At 36.4% G+C, this 19,254-nt stretch overlaps 3 protein-coding genes across 6 annotated transcripts in view; all 3 read left to right on the forward strand.

Annotated features, from left to right (window-relative positions):
* The first annotated feature begins 313 nt into the window (after positions 1-313).
* Positions 314-19,254, forward strand: part of LOC147491696 (BTB/POZ domain-containing protein At2g30600-like) — a 34,356-nt gene continuing 15,415 nt past the window's right edge. Inside the window, exons 1-5 of one of the 4 annotated variants that reach the window (XM_086565218.1) lie at positions 314-467; positions 1,098-1,951; positions 2,112-2,441; positions 2,597-2,827; positions 3,210-3,371. In XM_086565218.1, the coding sequence (XP_086421344.1) occupies positions 1,151-1,951; positions 2,112-2,441; positions 2,597-2,827; positions 3,210-3,371 (1,524 nt within the window). In that variant the 5' untranslated portion in view covers positions 314-467; positions 1,098-1,150. Of the gene's footprint in view, positions 468-832; positions 1,952-2,111; positions 2,442-2,596; positions 2,828-3,209; positions 3,372-19,254 lie in introns of those variants that run through there. The other 3 variants (XM_086565221.1, XM_086565219.1, XM_086565220.1) reach the window with 3 other exon arrangements.
* Positions 5,124-7,231, forward strand: LOC147491697 (BTB/POZ domain-containing protein At2g30600-like). Its single transcript, XM_086565223.1, has 5 exons — positions 5,124-5,256; positions 5,343-5,417; positions 5,510-5,590; positions 6,723-6,791; positions 6,886-7,231. The coding sequence occupies exons 1-5, from the start codon at positions 5,206-5,208 to the stop codon at positions 7,102-7,104; spliced, it is 495 nt and encodes a 164-aa protein (XP_086421349.1). The 5' UTR covers positions 5,124-5,205; the 3' UTR covers positions 7,105-7,231.
* Positions 12,231-13,763, forward strand: LOC147491698 (protein FAR1-RELATED SEQUENCE 5-like). Its single transcript, XM_086568871.1, has 4 exons — positions 12,231-12,743; positions 12,826-13,308; positions 13,382-13,455; positions 13,566-13,763. The coding sequence occupies exons 1-4, from the start codon at positions 12,233-12,235 to the stop codon at positions 13,644-13,646; spliced, it is 1,149 nt and encodes a 382-aa protein (XP_086424997.1). The 5' UTR covers positions 12,231-12,232; the 3' UTR covers positions 13,647-13,763.

The following is a 19,254-nucleotide window of genomic DNA, read 5'->3' on the forward strand; positions in this document are numbered from 1 at the left end:
CGTGGAATAGAATTAATTGTTTTATGTTCCCACAAAATCAAAAACTAATTATAACTAAAATTGTTTAAAATTGTTGTGTCCCCACCAATTCAAACTGCGCTACTTAAAGTGGTGTAGAATAGTCCGAATAATTGAACACCAAAATTAACTCTCCATCCTCAAAATACTGTTTTTTTTTTTTGTATAATGGAAATAGAGGGTAGACGCACCATCGTACTTAGCCTTAGTTTTAATTTACTTCTACTACTCAAAGTGTGGGTCTTTGAAAGTCAAACAACAAGGTACTGAAACATTAACTTACAGAATCCAAGGAGGTAACTCAAAATCCAAAACTTAGCATGTGAATGAAAATTACAGAATCCTCTCATTTCCCCATGCAGCAAAAATATATATATATTCGTTTCACCTCGTCAACCAACATGATAGATTTGCACCAAGGCCATTTGGAAGCAGTACATCAACATCAGGTAACCTTTTTTTTCTGCATTATTACACACCACTAAATTCCGATTTTCGTTTTCTGAAACAACACACGAACAAAAATCTTAGGTGGGGTTGCTTCATTTCTGTTTCTACCTTTGTCATTGAAGAGCTTATAGATATTTTTTATGTAAGAAGATTGGGTTTCTTGATGTATGAGTTCCAACATCCTTAATTACTGAGTTTTCTGTGCCCGCTTTCTGTTGGATATTTTCCTTAACAAGGATAAGAATGTGGTGTAGGACAAAGTACAACTGGTGCAACCTGCGGCTTTTTCTGGCATAATGATTGTTTTTTTTTCAAGGTAGTTAGTTTGTGAATATAGTGACTGATATTTTTCTTTTTTAAACTAATAAAATGTTATTTTTGAGATTTTGGCCACCCTTGGATTGGATAGATTTCATAGAGAAAACAACAAAAACAAAAGAGAGCTGCTTCTGGTAACAATAGCATATCTTATATGGGAGAACTTTTATGTTCTGGTTCTGGGACTTTGTTCCACTTTCTATATGATGAGAACTTATCACCATACTTGTTCTTGTTTGTCCTTGATTGAAGTATCCTTCTTTGTGGTGAGGTAGGCTTTTGATCTTATTGATTATAAAATCATTTTGTAGTTAAAGCCTTAAAGGTGAGAAGTGAATCAGTTGAAGATCTTTGGGAGGGAAGTATGGATGGGAAGAAGCAGAAGACGTACCTTACTGTAGCACCATTTGAGTGTGCGTGGCGTAAGGAATTGCGATTTAGAGAGGCTGGCCGGGGCTGTGTCTCTTTCGAAGCTTTTGCTCACAATGATGTTACAGTTGTGTTTAGGGAACATGTGGGTAGCCAGCATTACCACTATAAAATGGATAATAGTCCACACTACACTGTGATTATAGGGAGCCATAGGAACCGAAGGTTGAAGATCGAAGTAGATGGAAATACTGTTGTCGACGAGGCAGGGATTGGGCTCTGTTGTTCTTCGGGATTTCAGAGTTATTGGATCAGTGTCTGCGACGGGTTAATATGTATCGGAAAGGGTCAATTTCCTTTTCAAAACCTTGTTTTTCAGTGGCTTGATTCTAAACCCAACTGTAGTGTTCAGTATGTTGGGCTCAGTAGCTGGGACAAACATGTGGGATATAGGAATGTGAATGTGTTGCCATTGAAGCAGAACCACATTTCACTTTGGAAGCATGTGAGTCACAATGAAAACAAAGAAGACGAAGATAATGACAGTGAGCCTGAAGATGGGTCTGAAGGTATTGAAGAATGGGGACTCAAGAACTTTCTTGAGAGCTGGGACCTCTCTGACATGTTCTTTGTTGTTGGAATGGAGGAAAAGGTCGTTCCTGCCCATAAAGTTATCTTAAGTTCATCAGGTAGTTTTCATTTTAGTTCATCCACCGAGGATATCATTCAGCTGCCTGGAGTAGCCTATCCAATTCTACATGCTCTTCTTCAATATATTTACACTGGCCAGACCCTAGTAAGTTTTCTGATCTTTCATCCAGATATATATAAAAGGTTATGGATAATTTTTTCTGTCACCGATAATTATGTTATCCTAGAAGGCTAGAACACAGACACTGAGTTCTTCGTGGTGAATTGCATTGATAGCTAATTGGTTGCCTATGTATGCAATGTAGGTTTTGGAATCACAACTTGGTTGCTTAAGGGATTTGAGCCAACAATTTGAAGTCATGCCATTATTCAAGCAATGTGAAGAAGTAATTGATCGCTTTAAACTGAACAAGAAATTATTTGACTCGGGTAAGAAAGTGGAGATTTTACACCCATGTTCCAAGCCACAGCGTTCTTCAGTCTTTCCATTTGAACTCCCTATCATCGTCCGAAAGCTCAATCAGCTACTTTCAATTGGCGACTACACTGATGTGGACATTTATATTGATGGACACAAACTTGCAGCACGGTCACACAAGATCATCCTTAGTTTATGGAGTATCCCTTTTATGAAGGTTGGCCAATTTTAAATACATTTATTGTCATTGTGTAGTACACTGCTGGTATCTTCTACAATACACTGCCGGTATCTTCTACAATACATAGCATTAACCCTTTTTCCTGCGCATTTTTGCCTTCTGTTTTTTGAAGGATGATGTTCCAATTGCAGATGTTCACAAATGGAATGTGTGAGAGTAATTCTTCACAAATCTTCTTAAGGGATGTATCATTTGAAGCTTTTACAACCATGGTCCAGTTCATGTATAGTGGGGAACTTGATGTCAAAGATACAAGAGCTTCTGGCAGCTTACTGATCCAACTTGTTCTGTTGGCCGATCAATTTGGAGTAGCACCTCTTCACCAAGAGTGCTGCAAAACAATTTTGGAATGCCTTTCTGAGGTAGTTAGTGATTCCCTTACTGCGTACTTTTCTTTGTTTTGTTATTATGTATTAGAAAAATACCCTTTGTGTTCTTTTTTCTCTTTATGGATATAAATAAGATGCTAAAGAGCAGACAAGTGACTTGGGGATTTGAGAGTAGACGGCTACCTTGCGTTGCTCAGACTTCCGAAAACAAAAGCAGAATCTTTTGATGGTAAAGAATAATGAAATATTGATACTCTTGTCTACATATATATGCAGGGTTGGAGTCCTCGTACTGGAAGAAGCTCCTGCAACAGAGTTATTTGTATTATACACAAATTTAATGAGCAAGGCCGCACAGATTTCCCAGAGCATACTGTTACTGCCTATGCAATTGACTGTTTGAAACATTTTGCAGGATTCAGTATGCCCCATTCTTCAGGTGGTTTCACCCATTTCATCGTGCGAACTTCTTAAAGAAACTTGTGAGAGGATATTTTCTAAGCATTTTGATTATTGCACTACTGCCAGCTCTGATTTTGTGTTGTTAGATGAGGCAACTTTCACTGATATTCTTCAGGTGGGTTCCTCAAACTGAATTTGTTAAGAGAAATGTTAGCTACCATTTCTTGTCTTGCACAGTTGCACTTGATCTGTTCAATGAGTTAAAGGTGTTGCACTAGCTTTTCTCAGAATTTATATAAACTTATATTTCTTACCTTCCCTGAAACTAAGTATTGATTGCTACGAGACACATACATGTATTCTCAAAACAATACATTGTAGTAGTCCTTAATTTAAAGTATATGTTATTTGGTTGGAGAGTTAACTGGAAGATATACATGTGGGATATATAAAGGAGGGAAAATACAGTCCTGGATTTGAAAAAGTTGAAGGACCAATGAGGTTGATGTTAAATGTTTCATTACTAGCTTTTCGTGTGTATACTTTGCATGTAGATTATGACTAACATGCAATGAGTTCCGTGTGAGAGTTTTTAAGACAAAAGCCCATTGGATTATGTTGGTATGTTGCCATGTAGGCTGTTGCCTTTATACTCTACTGTTAGGTGTTTCTCACGCTATATATTAATAATACGATATAATGTGTATGAATAGTTATTCGTGCTTGATGTTCATCTGTCCCTGCCTTTATTAGCTCGGGCTTTCAGTTGTTGTAAAGATGCTATAAGCAATAGATACTGAGTCCAATACCCACAATTCCTTTCGTGTATATTTTAATTCCTCTTCCTTCTAGATCAGGTTTTTTGAGAAAGTGGTGCTATCAGTAGGACGTCCTGTGTGTGCAATTACTGAGCTAAGATGAAATTTTATGTTACCAGATTGTCTACCTTGATATTACTTAAAATTACAGTTCTATTCCAAGAATATATGCAATGATTAGTTGTGTTATATGTGCAATTACTGAGCAAAGTTTAACGCATTATTTATGCAAGATTGTTCACCTTGATAATTGCTTAAAGTGTTAAGTTCTATATCAAACGCGTGTTTTTGTATTTCGCAGCATCCAGATTTGACGGTAATATGTGAGGAACGAGTTCTTGATGCCATCTTATTGTGGGGATTGTTAGCCCGACGAGTTGTGTGGGTGGGAAGAAGTGGATACACTTTTCAAATCCTCAAGATCTGAACTCCTTTTTGGAGATAGGCTTGAGTCAGTTAAAGTCTTGCTTCCATTTGTGCGTTTCCCGCTGATGTCAGCAGCCATACTTGAGAAGGTATTAGATTGCAAATTGTGGCATCCGTTTGCCTTAAATGTGAGCTGTACCTTACCTCTCTACTTATATCCAATGATCATGCAGCTGTCAAAGAGCAACCTTAGCAATCAGATTCCAGCATTTGGGCAACTTGTAAGTAATTTAACAATTAAGAACTTGTCAAGGTTATTCTTACTCTGGTAATTTGAATCTTTGCCTCCATTATCATATTTCAGGTGATGGAAGCAATTAATTATAAAGACTCGAATCGCACTACCAGGAGATAATCAGAAGTAAGCACAGGCTAATTCTTGTTTATTTGTTTAGGAAACCATGTTTTGATGAATTTTTTAGCCCCACTGAATTTTATTTGTTGATACTGTTCAAAACAAAATGGTCCATCTGTTTGGTCTGGATATTTTTTTGGGTAAATCATTTGGAAAGTTTCTACTGATAACTCACCCACTTAATAATGTCAGGGGCATCAGAATGGATATCTTCTTCGTACTTGATTGTGCAATTTATTTTCTTCTTTAAGAATCGTTATATCTTTTTTGTCGAACTGGGCAGCTTTATATACAGGAGATCATCATATAATACCTTACCTTTGTTTAGTGTGAGATTTCAGCACCGAGGTCTAGTTTCAAGGAACTCCAGTACATATGTGATGGAGACAATAATGGAGTAATTTACTTTTATGGGTACATCATACGGAATTCATCAGTGGGTCAATCCTGTTCTATCGAAGGTAAATTCTGAACTCTTCGATGTCAACATTTCATATAAATGGTCAAGAGTAAGTTTGTTGCAGTGAGTCTTTTTCACTGTTCACAGAAAATAACTATGACAGCTAGCAGCCCATCTTCGAGATTCACTGACCCCAAGGCTTTAGTTTCAAGGACATACCAGGTATGCTGGGTATAGTTCTGGAAAGGTTTAATTTATTGGGCAAACTCTTGACCCTGTTTGGATGTTTATAAATTAATTTTATCATACATCAGGCAACCTCTTTCGCTGGACCACGGGTTGAGGATGGGAAGAGATGTTCATGGTGGATGGTTGACATTGGCCAAGATCATCAGGTGTTATTTCTGGACTTGATCCTTTTTAAACTTTTACGTAAATCTACTAGAAATCAAATCTGCATTCTGCCTAATTCAGATATGATGTATAATAATCCAGTGTATGCATTCTATCTGAATCTCTACCCATGTATTGAGCTCAAATTCAAGAACTCGTGGAACAACCTCAGTGCTTTGCATTTTCTCAAACCTCTTTATAGATAGAGGTTGTTGCTTACAACCCAAGCAACTGGGTGTGAAACTATGAAACAGGACAGGTCATTGCCACCAAGTAATTCCTTTGCCTCGACACTATATAAGGGTTTCCACACCTATGAGGACTCCGCTTTTCGATTTGATCTATGTAAAAGCGCAACCGTCCCCGGCCCGAAGGTTAATTACACCGCATGCGCCCTGACGGATAATTGACCATGGAGTCATAGCTAACTTAGAAAAACTGAGCCGAACATCGCCGCCCCCAAGGGCTTAAAAGTTTTTGCGACTGAAAACTCCTTCAGCTATGTTTGTGCACAACCTTTGAGCTACTAGCATTTGTGCAGGTGTCTTGCCAGCTGACCTACTAGCCACAGCGAGAATATGGAGCAATCATGAATCTAGATTTTCCTTTCATGCTTGGTTTCCTCTATCTGTCAACTTAAGAATATCCTCTTTATGAGACCTAATACCTGTCAAGTTGCAGATTGTGCTTTTTTTGGCGATAGAGAATTGGAATTTTCCCAGATCTTGCAAAGTCTCTGTTACATTGTTCATAGACATAGTCTAATTTGTGACTTTTCACTTGTATAATATCCCAGGAGAGTTCATGACTTACAATGGCTAGGATATATTATTATCAACTCCGCAGGGCGGTTTACGGTTTCAGGAGTAGGATGTGTAGGGACAAATTCAGAGATTGTGAATATAAAATAGGGCATTCAACAGTGTAAATTTTAAAAGATACTATTATCTTTCAACCTTTTCCAAAATTAACATCTGCTTTAGCATTTGGTTTACTTTTATCGTGTCTCAGCGCTAGATATGATTAGCTATGAACTGGAATGTATCTCCCCTTTCAATTACATAAAATCAGTCGTGCAGAATGCGTAGAACAAAACTTGACAATTTCCTCAAGTATGTTTTCTCTCTGTTACAGCTTATGTGCAAGTATTACACTTTGAGGCAGGATGGGTCAACTGCATTCATAAGATCATGGGCTATTCAGGTGAGGTGGAAACCAGATGTACCAGATGTCTTGTTAATGTTGAAGAGAAAAGACAAGGTAGTTAACTAATTAAATTTTGATCGATCTCTTTCAGGGTTCATTAGATGGAAAGAATTGGACCGACTTGAGGGTACATGAGAATGACCAAACAATATGCAAGCCAGGGCAGTTTGCTTCGTGGCCTATAAATGATCCGACTGCGCTGCTACCCTTCCAACTCTTCCGAGTTATCCTGACAGGTCCTACAACAAGTGATTCTATTCCATATCACTTGTGTGTTTGCTTAATAGAACTCTATGGTTATTTTCACTGATATAAAGTGCCTGCCTGACCAATGTAGATAATGGCACAGAAGTGAGGCATGAGGTTTCAAAGCCTTCCATGTACAGTTTTTTGACAAATTAATAATAGGCTTACGTTGAGTGTGGGTTTAAGCTGAATTGAACATTGTAGCTGAACTATTTACTATAGTAATAACTAGGAGGATGTACTCACAAAAGTCACAAGCAACTGATGCATGAACCGTGGAGCCAGGACTTCAGGAGCCATGGAAAAGGCAGTTCCTTAGTTCGTGTGTAAGACCCAACCTTAGTTCCAGTTGAGATATGGTTGTGTGGCTTCGTAGTTTTACATTTCAGTTGAGTTATGGTAATGCCATCATCGAACATTAACTCTGGGTTTAGTAATTGAGCCATTTTCACTAAACATATAGAGAGTTATAATCAGTATAAAACATAGCTACTTGCTATATCAAAGATCCCAACTCTGGGTTTATTTACACCTTTCCCTTGTCCCAAGTACACTTTTTTTTGTGAACACGATGAAGAAGTGCAAGTTAGATATTGTTCTCCCACCAGACCACCATTGAAGATATACTCTCAAGACTCTCAGTCAAGTCTCTTTTACGATTTCGGTGTGTATCAAAATCTTGGCGTCTGTTACAAACTGACTCAAAATTCGTTGAGGCACACCTTAGTGACTCAGACAAAAAAGAAGGACCTAAAACTTTAGCCACCATTGATCAGATTTATTCATTAGACGGTAAAGCAGGTAATCATGGCGTGCTAGAGTGTTAGTCACCCTTTGAGGATATTCTCGTTTGATTGGGGTTCTTGTAAGGACAAAATTCCAAAATAATGAACCCAAAAAATAATGAACCCAAAATTAAAGTTTATTCATATTAAAAAAAGGTTATTTTATATAGTCATAGAAAATAAAATGATTAACATTAACCACTCATATTACAACACTCTAACCATTCTTAACATTTTTCATTACAACACCTAACTACTCACATTTTTCACATATCAAACACTTCAATAGATCAAGACCTTTTCCTTTAAGGTTCGCAAACTTTTTCAGCTCTCTAACACCATCACAACCATTTGGGCATGCTATCTGCGCATAGAGGGCAATATCTATACTAATGATCATCCTCGCCACAACACATGCATATCAACAAACTGTTTCTATATATATATTCCATACCAGGACATATACCATTTGGACATTTCAAAAATCTTACTTTTTCTCCATCTTCGTTACAACTTCTATGTATGAGCAAATAACCTTGACAATGTGGTGCTTCATGACACCTTTTGTTCAGATACTTGCATGATAACGCAAGGTGTTTTCTTGAGGTGCAAATTTGGCACATCTCTTGATCGAGTGTATCAAAATAACATGATTGTTGAGTTGATTCGGCAACGTCAGTGTGTTGGCTAGTTTTTTGCAATAATGAAGAAAAAACCATAGTTGTGGAGATAGTTTTGGAGTGTTAGGTGAGAATGAAGCAATTTCTTAAAATGCCGGAGTTTATACTCGATAGCACGCGACATTGAATGGACTTGGTCTTGCCAGCCAATTTAATGGCGGGTTGGTGGCCCTACGATCAAATTCTATACAAAATTTGCGACCATCTAGAGTTGATCGAAATTTGCGACCAGTTTCTCTGGTCGCATTCTTCAAATATAAAGAGTATACTACCACCACCTAGAGATGCTCTAAGCTTTCCCGTTGTATTTGGAGCTGCCAACACTATGCTAGTATCAGGTGCAGTAAATCATTGGCCTTGGTTTATGGTGGCGTTCTTTTTCAACGTCTATACGTTTAGAAAGTACAAAGGATGGTGGCCAAAGTACAACTATATTTTAGCATCTGGACTTGATTTGGGGGTTGCTTTCTCAGCTCTTTTGACAAGTGCCGCACTCCAGTTTACGAAAGAGGTCTACGGTGTGGATTGGTGGGGCTTTGAGGTGGGTGATCATTGCTCTCTAGCACAGTGCCCTACTGCTTCAGGTGTGCATGTTGAAGGATGCCCCGTCTTCTAACCCTTCACTTTGAGCATTATTAGTTGGAAACAAATTCCTAAGCTTAGCTTGGTTCTCTCCTTCCCGTTGTAAAATACTCCCGCAGGACCCGCAATTATTGATCTCCCTTTTATCAAATTCTTAGTTTTAAATCACGTCCCTCAATCATTTTTTTTCTTCTAATTGCGCAAATTATTTTTCAATTTAATTATAATATTTTCATTCACTCTTCAATGATTATATCACTCTTCAAATTGAATTTCAAAGTGAAAAAGAATTTCAGAGTTTCGTAGAGTGGGAATTCACTCTTCAATGATTACTAGCATTTTTATACTCTCGAGGAGCGTTGAATTAAGCATAGCATTAAAAAATTAAGCATCTCAACAATTTAATAGAAAAACTATTTCTTAAACTAAATAGGTACGACGAAAAAATATTAAGCCCATAAATGGGCCAATCATGTTGCCACGTTAGAAGCAACCAAATTACTAAGTGTTCAAAACATTTATGATTGGGTCCTATTTTCTTGACTTTATTGTTTCTTTTATAATGGAGGACAAATATGTAATTTCAACAATACAACGAGGGCAATAAAAGAAACAAAATTAATGATGTGATGAATTCACGGTTACTCCTTCCGTTTTCTTTAAAGAAGTTAGATATCACGACCATCAAGCTTACAGACGCAAAAGATTTGCACTTTCGTCATGACACAAATGTAGGCAGAACTGCAGAAACACAATTGGAATTTTCTAAGGATGATCTCTAATTCTGCCTTAACCAACACTATAACAACACTATAACCTGTATTAGAGTCTTAGAGCTGTACGTGTTCATGTTATTGTATGAGTGTTTGTAGTCTGTACGTTGGCCTTTTGACCTTTTCAAATTACAGGGTACTAAAAGGAAATTAAAACAAAAGGGGAAATGGAAGAGCAGTCAATTAAGGATCTACAACCAAAACGAAATGAAAACATAAAAATGAGAATTGATTTTATATTTAGGCATGTATGAAAGCTGATTTGCATTTGAAGACCACTGTGAGTATCCAAGGAATATTCATGGACACTTAGGGCATCACCAATGGGGCCTGGATACGGGCCTTTATCTTCAAATTTGAAGGACCAATCCAGAAAACAGCCCTCCAACGCAGCCCCTAAACAGGCCTCCATTTTTACCATCCTGGATATCTATCTTCATATCTATAGATGTTTTTAGAGGAGCCCATTCGCATATGATCTTTTATTTTGTAAAACAAACTGAAACGCATTAAATTTTGCTCACCCCGAGACTTCGAACAACCTACTCAACTCCGGCCGCTTATACAAGGGCCAAACTTTGCCACCGGGCCGATGTCGGTTTGATTGCTTGAGTTTCTCGAATTTTAAAGTTGTTTTTCCAGTGTCGCTACCGAGATCCTCTAGTTTAGAGGTCCTTCATTTGATGCTTCTCCTTCAACCAAACCTTTAAACTGCTGATGTGGCCCTCTATTTTGAGGGCCTGCATTGGTGATGCCCTTAAAGAATACATTTGAAGACCATTTGCAAATAATTGACAGCAAATTAAACACATTTATTTACTTCATAAGAAAACTTAAATACATAAGAGAATAGCACTACGCAGCGCAAACACCACATACTAAAGCAAATACATGTCCTTACACAGACTGACAAACACATTAGAAAACCAAGAAACAAACCGTACACAAACTGACAAGCATACATTAGGAGTCCGAATTTGTTCACCAGCGGCTATTGCTAGTGAAATCCACCAGCGCTAATTGAAGCCCACGTGTATTACTAAACTATCCGTTTTTTCTTTTTTCTTTTTTAGAAAAACAATATATATAAAAAACAAAAAAGGAATTAAACTATTTCTCGTACTCTCTGTCTCTCTCCCACTTCCCTCCAATTTCTTTCTCTCCCGCTCATCCCCTTTCTTCTCCATTCTTCCCCTACCTCACGTAAAAACAAAAAGTACGGAAAAATAAAAATAACAAAATACTTATTTTTTTTCTCATACACATTTGGACTCCCCTCGTCTCTCTACTCGTTTTATCTTTTTTCTTGTCATTTTGTTCAATAAAAATGGAACCAGTAATTGGAATGACATTCGACAGTGTTAAACATGCTCATGATTATTATAATAGTTATGCAAGAGCAGTTGGGTTTAGCGTGAGGGTTAAAAGATCAAACAGTAGTCGCTCCGATTCTAAAAAAATATTAAAATGTTGTCTTTGTTGTTCTTGCGAAGGAGTATACAAAAAGATCAAAACGCCGGAGAAAAAGAGAGATGAAAGGCGATTTAAGTGTTTGAAGAATGAGAAGTATGTTTTGACTAAGTTCACTAGTGAACATAGTCATGATCTTGTTCCTCCATTAGATTCTAATTTATTAAGGTCTCACAGGTCAACAGATGAATCCCAGGAAGGAATGATGAAGAAAATGTATTCGGCGGGACTAAAACCAAGTCAAATTCACTCTTATGCTTGCGCAGAAGCGGGAGGAGCCAAATATCTGGACTACACTCGAATTGACTGTAATAACCGGTTGCAGAAAGAGCGAAGAGAGTATCTCAAGAAAGGAGATGCCCAATGTCTTCTTGATTATTTCGTGGGGAAAAAAGAGAATAAATTCTTTTTATTCTATTCGGTACAATGAAGACAATGAAATAACCGGAGTTTTCTTCGTGATCACGAGAAGTCAAGACGAGACTACTGGATTATTTGGTGATGCAATTGGTTTTGACACAACCTTCAAAACAAATAATTATAATCTAGTGTGTGCTCCAATTGTTGGTATTAACAGTCATGGACAAAAGCAAAGCTTTTTGGTTGTGGCTTATTGAGTGATGAAACCACACAATCATTCATTTGGTTATTTAACACGCTCTTGGAAGCCATGGGGAAAACAAATAAAAACTATTTTCACTGATCAAGCTATGGCCATTTCTAATGCAATTGATGATGTATTCTCAGATAGTAGTCATCAACTTTGTCTTTGGCACCTACGTATGAATGCTCTAAAGAATTTGGCGAAAAAGTTTGGTCAGTTCGAAAAAATTTATACGATGTTCAAGAAATGCATATATGAACCAGAGATTGTAAGTGAATTTGAAGAGAATTGGGAAGCCATGCTTAAAGAATTTGGATTGGAAGAAAATAATTGGTTGAGTACTTTGTATAAGTCACGTGAAAAGTGGGCCCAAGTTTATGCACGCACTTTTTTTTGTGATGGGATGACAACAACTCAAAGAAGCGAGAGCATCAATTCATTGCTGAAGCAATACTTTGGGAGTACTATCATTCTTCGACAGTTTGTTGACCAGTACTCAAAAGCTGTGGACCATTTGCGCGAGAATGAAAGAGTAGCAGAGACCAAATCTAAGCAAATTGCACCCAACTTAATCTCTACTTGGCGTGTTGAGAGAGAAGCATCAAAAAAATATACAAAAAAGATATTTAGCCTTTTCCAGCAAGAGTATACAAAACTTCTTAATCTTCGTTTATTGCAGGAATCGAGAGACGAGAATACTATTATTTACAAAGTTAAAGAGAGGGGAACGGACAAAAAGGATCGTACACTGACATATGTTCAAGCAAAACAAACAGTGCAATGTTCGTGCAGAAAATTTGAATTCCAAGGTACTTTATTTTTCGCTAATATTTTTGTTTTGCTTATCATTTGGATTTATTTTGAAAAAAATTTATTGGTTTGAATTCTAAGGTATCCTTTGCTCTCATGCGTTAAAATTGTTCCATGAATTGGAGTTTACAAGTCTGCCTTCACATTATTATTTGAAGAGGTGGTCGAAGGAGTGTATAAATGAAGTTGTCTATGACGCATATGGTGATGCAATTCGTAGTGACTTGGATCCATTGTCAACGACTCGTTACAGTGAGTTGTCACATAATTCACAAAATGTTATTACTATTGGTGCAAAGTCAAATTCATTATGTGCCTATGCAAACTCAAAGTTACTAGAACTCCATAAGGAATTGATAGCCTTAGATGCTTTGGAGAAAGAACGAGCTGTGGGAAATTCAGAAAAAATCACATTAGAAACTTATGATAATTCACCACAAGACTCCTATGATGATGTGCAATTGAGAGCCCCAAAAGTAAAGCCAAGTCGAGGCTCGTCAAAAAGAAAGAAGGGTGTTCTGGAAAGGATCACACAAAAGAAGACAGTTCAATCCAAGCAAAAAGGTTTGTACTTGTATTTGTTTCTTTTGAATACATTGGTTTGTCACACGTACACTTACAATTTTTGTATATGTAGGTGCTGGAGATGAAAATGCAACCATGACGGACAAACTATCAAGTAACCCAATTGATATGGGTGATACTTTAAAAGTGAGTGGATGAGCTTCTTCTAAGATTTACAAACAAATTTGTTTATTTTCCTTATTATTTTGAAATAAGATCAAACCTATACATGATTGTGCCTCTTTACTTTGCAACAGTCAGGTCCTTCGGCAAGCGAAAACAGGAACCCGGGCAATTTGGATGCTCATCCTAATACCTACAATGCTACTCAGGTGTGATACCAAAAAATTATATAACCCAAATTAAATGGGGCCGGGATTTCTTCTTGCATTATCATATCACAGTAATTATAATTAGTTTTATTTTCATTCATTGTTGTGTAGGAGTTTTTTACATACCAACCACATAACTCAAATCAGGTGCCGCTTATGCAACAAATCATCTATCCACCAACTTATATGACGGGATACCCGATGATGTACGACACTGATGGTGCTCCACAAGTGAATCATCAACAACAAAGTGATGGACCATTCTTTTTAACCAGTGACCAGGATAGGAATCAATCGTTCGTTTCAAGCGAATGCCCTGTACCTATGTTTTACATGCCAAGTTATCCAGGAGGTCCGGTTCGAAGGCTACATTTTCAAGACTCGTCAAGGGCTTAGTAACCTATGTTGCTGTAAATAAGAAAAAAATTCAGCTCTAGAGAAGAACCATTAATAATGTCAAGGCTAGTAGGTTATGTTTGGCCGGTTTGGGATATAATCTATTGTTTTGTAACGCGGTAGTTTTATTGGATGTTATGTTTGGGACATAAATCTTAATTTGCTCTCTATTTTGAAAGGAGTATTTTGAAAGCTCTCTATTTTATTGGATGTTCTATTTTATGGTTATTTTATAGCCTGAACTTGCATTTGGAGCTGTCTCCTCACAACTTCAAATGGATAAGTGGAAGCTTCAGCACAAGTGCCAACAATAGCCCCATAGAGCAACGTTCCCATGGGACCCAACTCCATTTGTTTAGGTGAGCAAAGTATGGTAGCAGTAATCCCAACAGCAGTACTATATAGTTCTTGAAACTCCATTTGTCTTGATGAGCTCACATAGTTCTTCTTCTCCCCAAGTACTATATATTCCAGCTTAAGTCTCTCAAGCGGAGCAACAATAGTTCTTGAAACCGTTGCAGCTATGGCTCCACACCATAGATGCTTTGTGGTGTTCAATGCACCATGTGATCGGTTGAACTTCAGATTCGAAGAAAATAAATTATGTTAGAAGGCAAATAATATATTGTATAACTAACATTCAAATTCTTGTATAACGTAAGGCTGAACATGACGTATTTTGGTAAGAACAATCAAGAAAAAAGAGCTGCCAAGAGTTGCTTTGCCATAGTTCGGTGACTTGTGACTTGATCAACTAGTGCTACCATAGGTATTTGGTGTTTAGGTAACTTGACAAAGTTGAACTCGCTAATCGGAAAATTAGAAATGCAGAAGGCAAATAAAATATGCATGGTATACCTAACAGTCACATGGCTGAAAAAAGAGCTGCTAAGCTAGGGCTCCTCGCCGTAGTTCGGTTGAGCACCAAACATAGTATGACTCATCTGGCTCAACTAGTGCTATCATAAGCTATTTGGAGATGGAGGTATTGGCTACAAATAGCTCTAAGCTTGAGCACTAAGAATATTCAAACGGGGACAAATTCAAGAGAGTTAAACTAATTGTGACGAGAACTAACACGACTTGGGGGACGTAGAAGACACAAGAAATTAAACCAAATACATGGAATCAATACTAATTTGCAATGTTTCAACTCTAACGATCTTAGTGGATTCGAACCACCATCTCTTGGGATATAAATGTGCCGCATTTTGATCCCAAGCGCTTTGCCTTTTAAGCTAAAGATCCATTTAAAAATCACATAACCAATTCCAAGAATTTAATATCACGGTGATTTATCGAAATACATGCATACGGGCTGCCATGAACAAGCTTTTCAAAGAATTTCAGAAGACCAAGCAACAACATTTTCCACTCATTTCTTGGAAATTTAAAACAAACAAGCTTTTAAAATTATGCAATGTTAATAAAAAGAAAATTCAAGGTAGCAAGAGGCTTCACCAAAAAACTCTATGAGCAGCATTGTTAATAAATATAATAGTAAGAAATCAAACAGCCGCATCATTAAACTACACCAAGTTGTAAACAAATAAGTTAAAATCACTCATTGATAATCATATTTTCCTTTTGAATATGAAACCGCTCAATTGGTGTCGCATTATTCTCGAAACAAGCATCGAAAAAATTCATATCATAAATTCATTACTGGGTATACCAAAACCCACCAATTATTAACAATTTCTAAATTCATAGACCCTAACTTACAAATTCAAATTAATTCACACATTTACAAATTAGTTGTACACGAACTACTTAACCAAAGATCAATGAGCAAAGAACAAACATCACCAATAAAAAGCAAAAAAATAGATAATGTAGAAAATAACATCTTGGTGACAGAGAGAGATTGAGAGCACCAAATTACTTAATAAGGAGGTTCCTCTTTTGCGTAACAGAATTGGGTCCTCTTTGTTGGAGAGAGAAGACGAATCGGAGATAGAAATAAGTTTGAGGGAAGGAGTAGGGAAGTGGGAGAGAGACAGAGAGTACGACATTGTTGGGGAGAGAATTGGAGAAGAAATAGTTTTATTCTTTTTTTGTTTTTTAGATATATTGTTTCTCTAAAAAAGAAAAAAAAAACGGATAGTTTAGTAATACACGTGGGCTTCAATTAGCGCTGGTGGATTTCACCAGCAGTAGCCGCTGGTGAACAAATTCGGACTCATACATTAGAAAACCAAGAAACAAACAGTATAAATAACTAATTATTAGTACCACCAATGTCATACTAAAGCCCTACTGTGCATTGACCGCCGCCAAACCGAAGTCATATCACGGGTGAGGTTGACAATAGGTTGGGTCCTTCTTACAGTTGCAGTTTCCGCTAGCAGATTCTGCTGGTGTGGTATTTGCCATCAGTATAAGCATGATGAGCATTAACACTTGTATAAAGACAGTGATGATCACATGCTTTGCCATTGTTTGAAAAAAATGATGATAAGAATTGCGATAGACTTTGCAGTGATTTTGTTTCTTCTGAGGTTGCATGAAGGTATAATGACTTCTTTATATAGCCGAAGAAGATGAAAGTATGGACAACGCTGCTATTAAATGACATGTGAATCTACATAGATGGATATAGGGGGTTTCGATCACACCCCCTGAAATTAGAAAAGTTCCACTACCACATAACTAATTGCTTAGAAAAATCTTCAAAAAAAAAAAAAAAAACTAATAAAAAACATTCCAATAAACCAATTTTTTTTTACTTTTATTTTTGGGCTTACAAAATTATCACTTATCATTTATTTTGGACAAATGTGTCTTTGAATATGTTTGATGGGTTGATGGGACTAAAACAAATAGTCAGAGTCCCAAAAGCCCAACCAGTCAGTTTGTATAATTCTAATCACCTATAAAAAACTCGTATGATCTCTCTCATTTCTTTCATTCTCAATTCTTAAACAAATTGTCATACCTCAACCTAAAAATCCAAAAAAAAAAAAAAAAAACACACACACACACACACAAATTCAGAAATGATTTGCGGCGCAGTTTGTTGCACGTTTATCTTAATTATTTGTAAAACTCAATATCATTATCAATAAAATTTCCACTTAAAAAAAGCAAAACAAAACAAGGTAATTTTTTATTTTCAATGTTAATCTTTAATAAGTTTATATAACATGTTATAATGTTTTTTTTAAACATAAAGTGTATTTAAAAGAAATAAACGTACATCAATGACACGACAAAGGGAGAGGTTTGTACGTTGCCAATCCCTAACTTATGTACTAACCAAAGTATGTAAAGAAATAAACATATATTCGTCTTTAACTGATTTGAAGTTATGCCTCTAAAGCTTTTATGTTGTTTCTCGTCTTCTCCAATGAAATTCACTCCATGAAGCCAAAATTGACTTCTTTATGGAACAGAAACTCATAAGTTGGAGTCAAGGCCAATTCATTTTGATTCTGTTGTTCAGGACTAACCCCAACCTGATCTGTCAAGCCGGGGTAGAAATCCGTCAATACATAAGGAGTGCTACCAAGTCTTCCAGGTATAATCTTTGGATACCATGAAGCTTAGTGATAGACAACGACGCCCCATACACCTCATGAATGATCAGTGAGATCATGTTGTTGTGAATGGCAAAAAACTTTGTTACCATGATGTTGTACTTGTTTATACAGAAACAATTAGTTGGTATGTTCTTCCTATAATGCTCTACCAAATCAATAAATGTACTCTGATTTTGGTGAAATTCCATCTGTAGATGTTGTTGATGAAAAATTAATAAAATCTTTTCTAGTTTCACTTTCTTGTCTTTTATATTTGGATCTTTGGGCATATCCAGAAGTTTAATTGATGGCACCACATATTTTGAAGTATAATCTGTGAAATATCCATCATTCTGCTTAATCTTATCGAATATCTGTGTGACATCAATATATTCACACTCAATCTGACTCCATTTTGCTCCTCTTGGTATCCTTGAAAAACTCGCCAAAGCACTATCTAGAGTCGACATAGCTTTCTCCCTAACTGCAGGACAATTATTGTTCAAATATTATCTTTATTTTACTACGAAAGTGTTATAACATTATAACATGTTATAAATTTATAATATTATATATAACATTATATAATGATATAACATTATATAGACTTATAATATTATAGGAAGTTAACAATTTGTTGAATTATTGTAAACTTGTGGATTAGATAATGTAGATATATATAGATATAGTAGTATCAATTAATGACTTAAGTGTTTAAGTAGTTAACGCACTCTAGTTTTGAGAATTAAAATAAATACATAATTTTGTTGATCTTTATTGTTTAAAACTTCCGACAAAAAAAATAATTTTTTTTTTTGGTGGGGTGGGGTGTGCACATAATCTCGCACCCACTGGCTTAGAATCCTGACTCCGTTTCTGGTTTATATAGAGATTACAAGTTTTTAAGATTGATGTCAATCCTTGTTGTACACGTGAACAGAAAAATAGAAACAAATAACAAAGATCTGTCCAGTTTTAAAAAACGTATCGGTCTAAAATCAAGCAATTGAACTTCGGGCAGGCCGAAGTTATCTTTGTGTCGAGCACGTGCTCACTCTTACTTCTAATAGTTTGCTTTTGGTGACAATGCAATTACCAAGGATTACCAGGTCGTACGTATTGAGAAGTTGATCTGCACACCACTAAAATTTTTGATGACAACAAATTAAAGGATTTTTTAGTATTACCTCTTACTAGATGAGGCAATTAGGATTTCCCCAATTAGATGGGAAAATTAGGGTCTCCTCTAATTACATACAAAAAGTTGACTGTTTTTTTTGTGTGTATTCAGAAAGAGACTCTAATTTCCCATATAGTTGGGAGAAATCCTAATTGGCTTATCTAGTAGGGGATAATACTAGTTAACCCCAAATTAAAAGCTTCACCAATTAGTCTGTTAAGCCTATAGCAAGAATGTAAAAGCTTCCCAATATAATGCTAGCAATGTCCCTCAAACTTGGGCTTCTCTACCTCTTGTGTGCATTGCTCCAAAGAAAAACGCTAAGCCTAACAGTGATTCATTTATGAAAAAAGAAATCGTTAATATTTTAATATTTTTTGGATATTAGATATTGCTTTAGAGGACTACTTGCTGAAGGAAAGATCCAACTCCTTTATTTAAACATCTTTTCCTCCAAACATAGTGCAATGTCCTATCTGAACGAGTACCAACTTAAGGTAATTGAAGAAGGGCAAGT

This window comes from Coptis chinensis, chromosome 6, assembly GCF_015680905.1.
Source record: "Coptis chinensis isolate HL-2020 chromosome 6, ASM1568090v1, whole genome shotgun sequence".
Taxonomy (NCBI): Eukaryota; Viridiplantae; Streptophyta; class Magnoliopsida; order Ranunculales; family Ranunculaceae; genus Coptis; species Coptis chinensis.

What these genes read in the sequence shown, in the direction of transcription:
- LOC147491697 (XM_086565223.1), top strand. Translation starts at nt 5,206, where the DNA reads ATGGGTACATCATACGGAATTCATCAGTGGGTCAATCCTGTTCTATCG. An exon ending in ACATTGGCCAAGATCATCAG is followed by an intron (nt 5,591 to 6,722) that starts GTGTTATTTCTG and finishes TCTCTGTTACAG; the next exon opens with CTTATGTGCAAGTATTACAC. An exon ending in TAAGATCATGGGCTATTCAG is followed by an intron (nt 6,792 to 6,885) that starts GTGAGGTGGAAA and finishes GATCTCTTTCAG; the next exon opens with GGTTCATTAGATGGAAAGAA.
- LOC147491698 (XM_086568871.1), top strand. Translation starts at nt 12,233, where the DNA reads ATGCTTAAAGAATTTGGATTGGAAGAAAATAATTGGTTGAGTACTTTG. An exon ending in AGTTCAATCCAAGCAAAAAG is followed by an intron (nt 13,309 to 13,381) that starts GTTTGTACTTGT and finishes TTGTATATGTAG; the next exon opens with GTGCTGGAGATGAAAATGCA. An exon ending in ATATGGGTGATACTTTAAAA is followed by an intron (nt 13,456 to 13,565) that starts GTGAGTGGATGA and finishes ACTTTGCAACAG; the next exon opens with TCAGGTCCTTCGGCAAGCGA.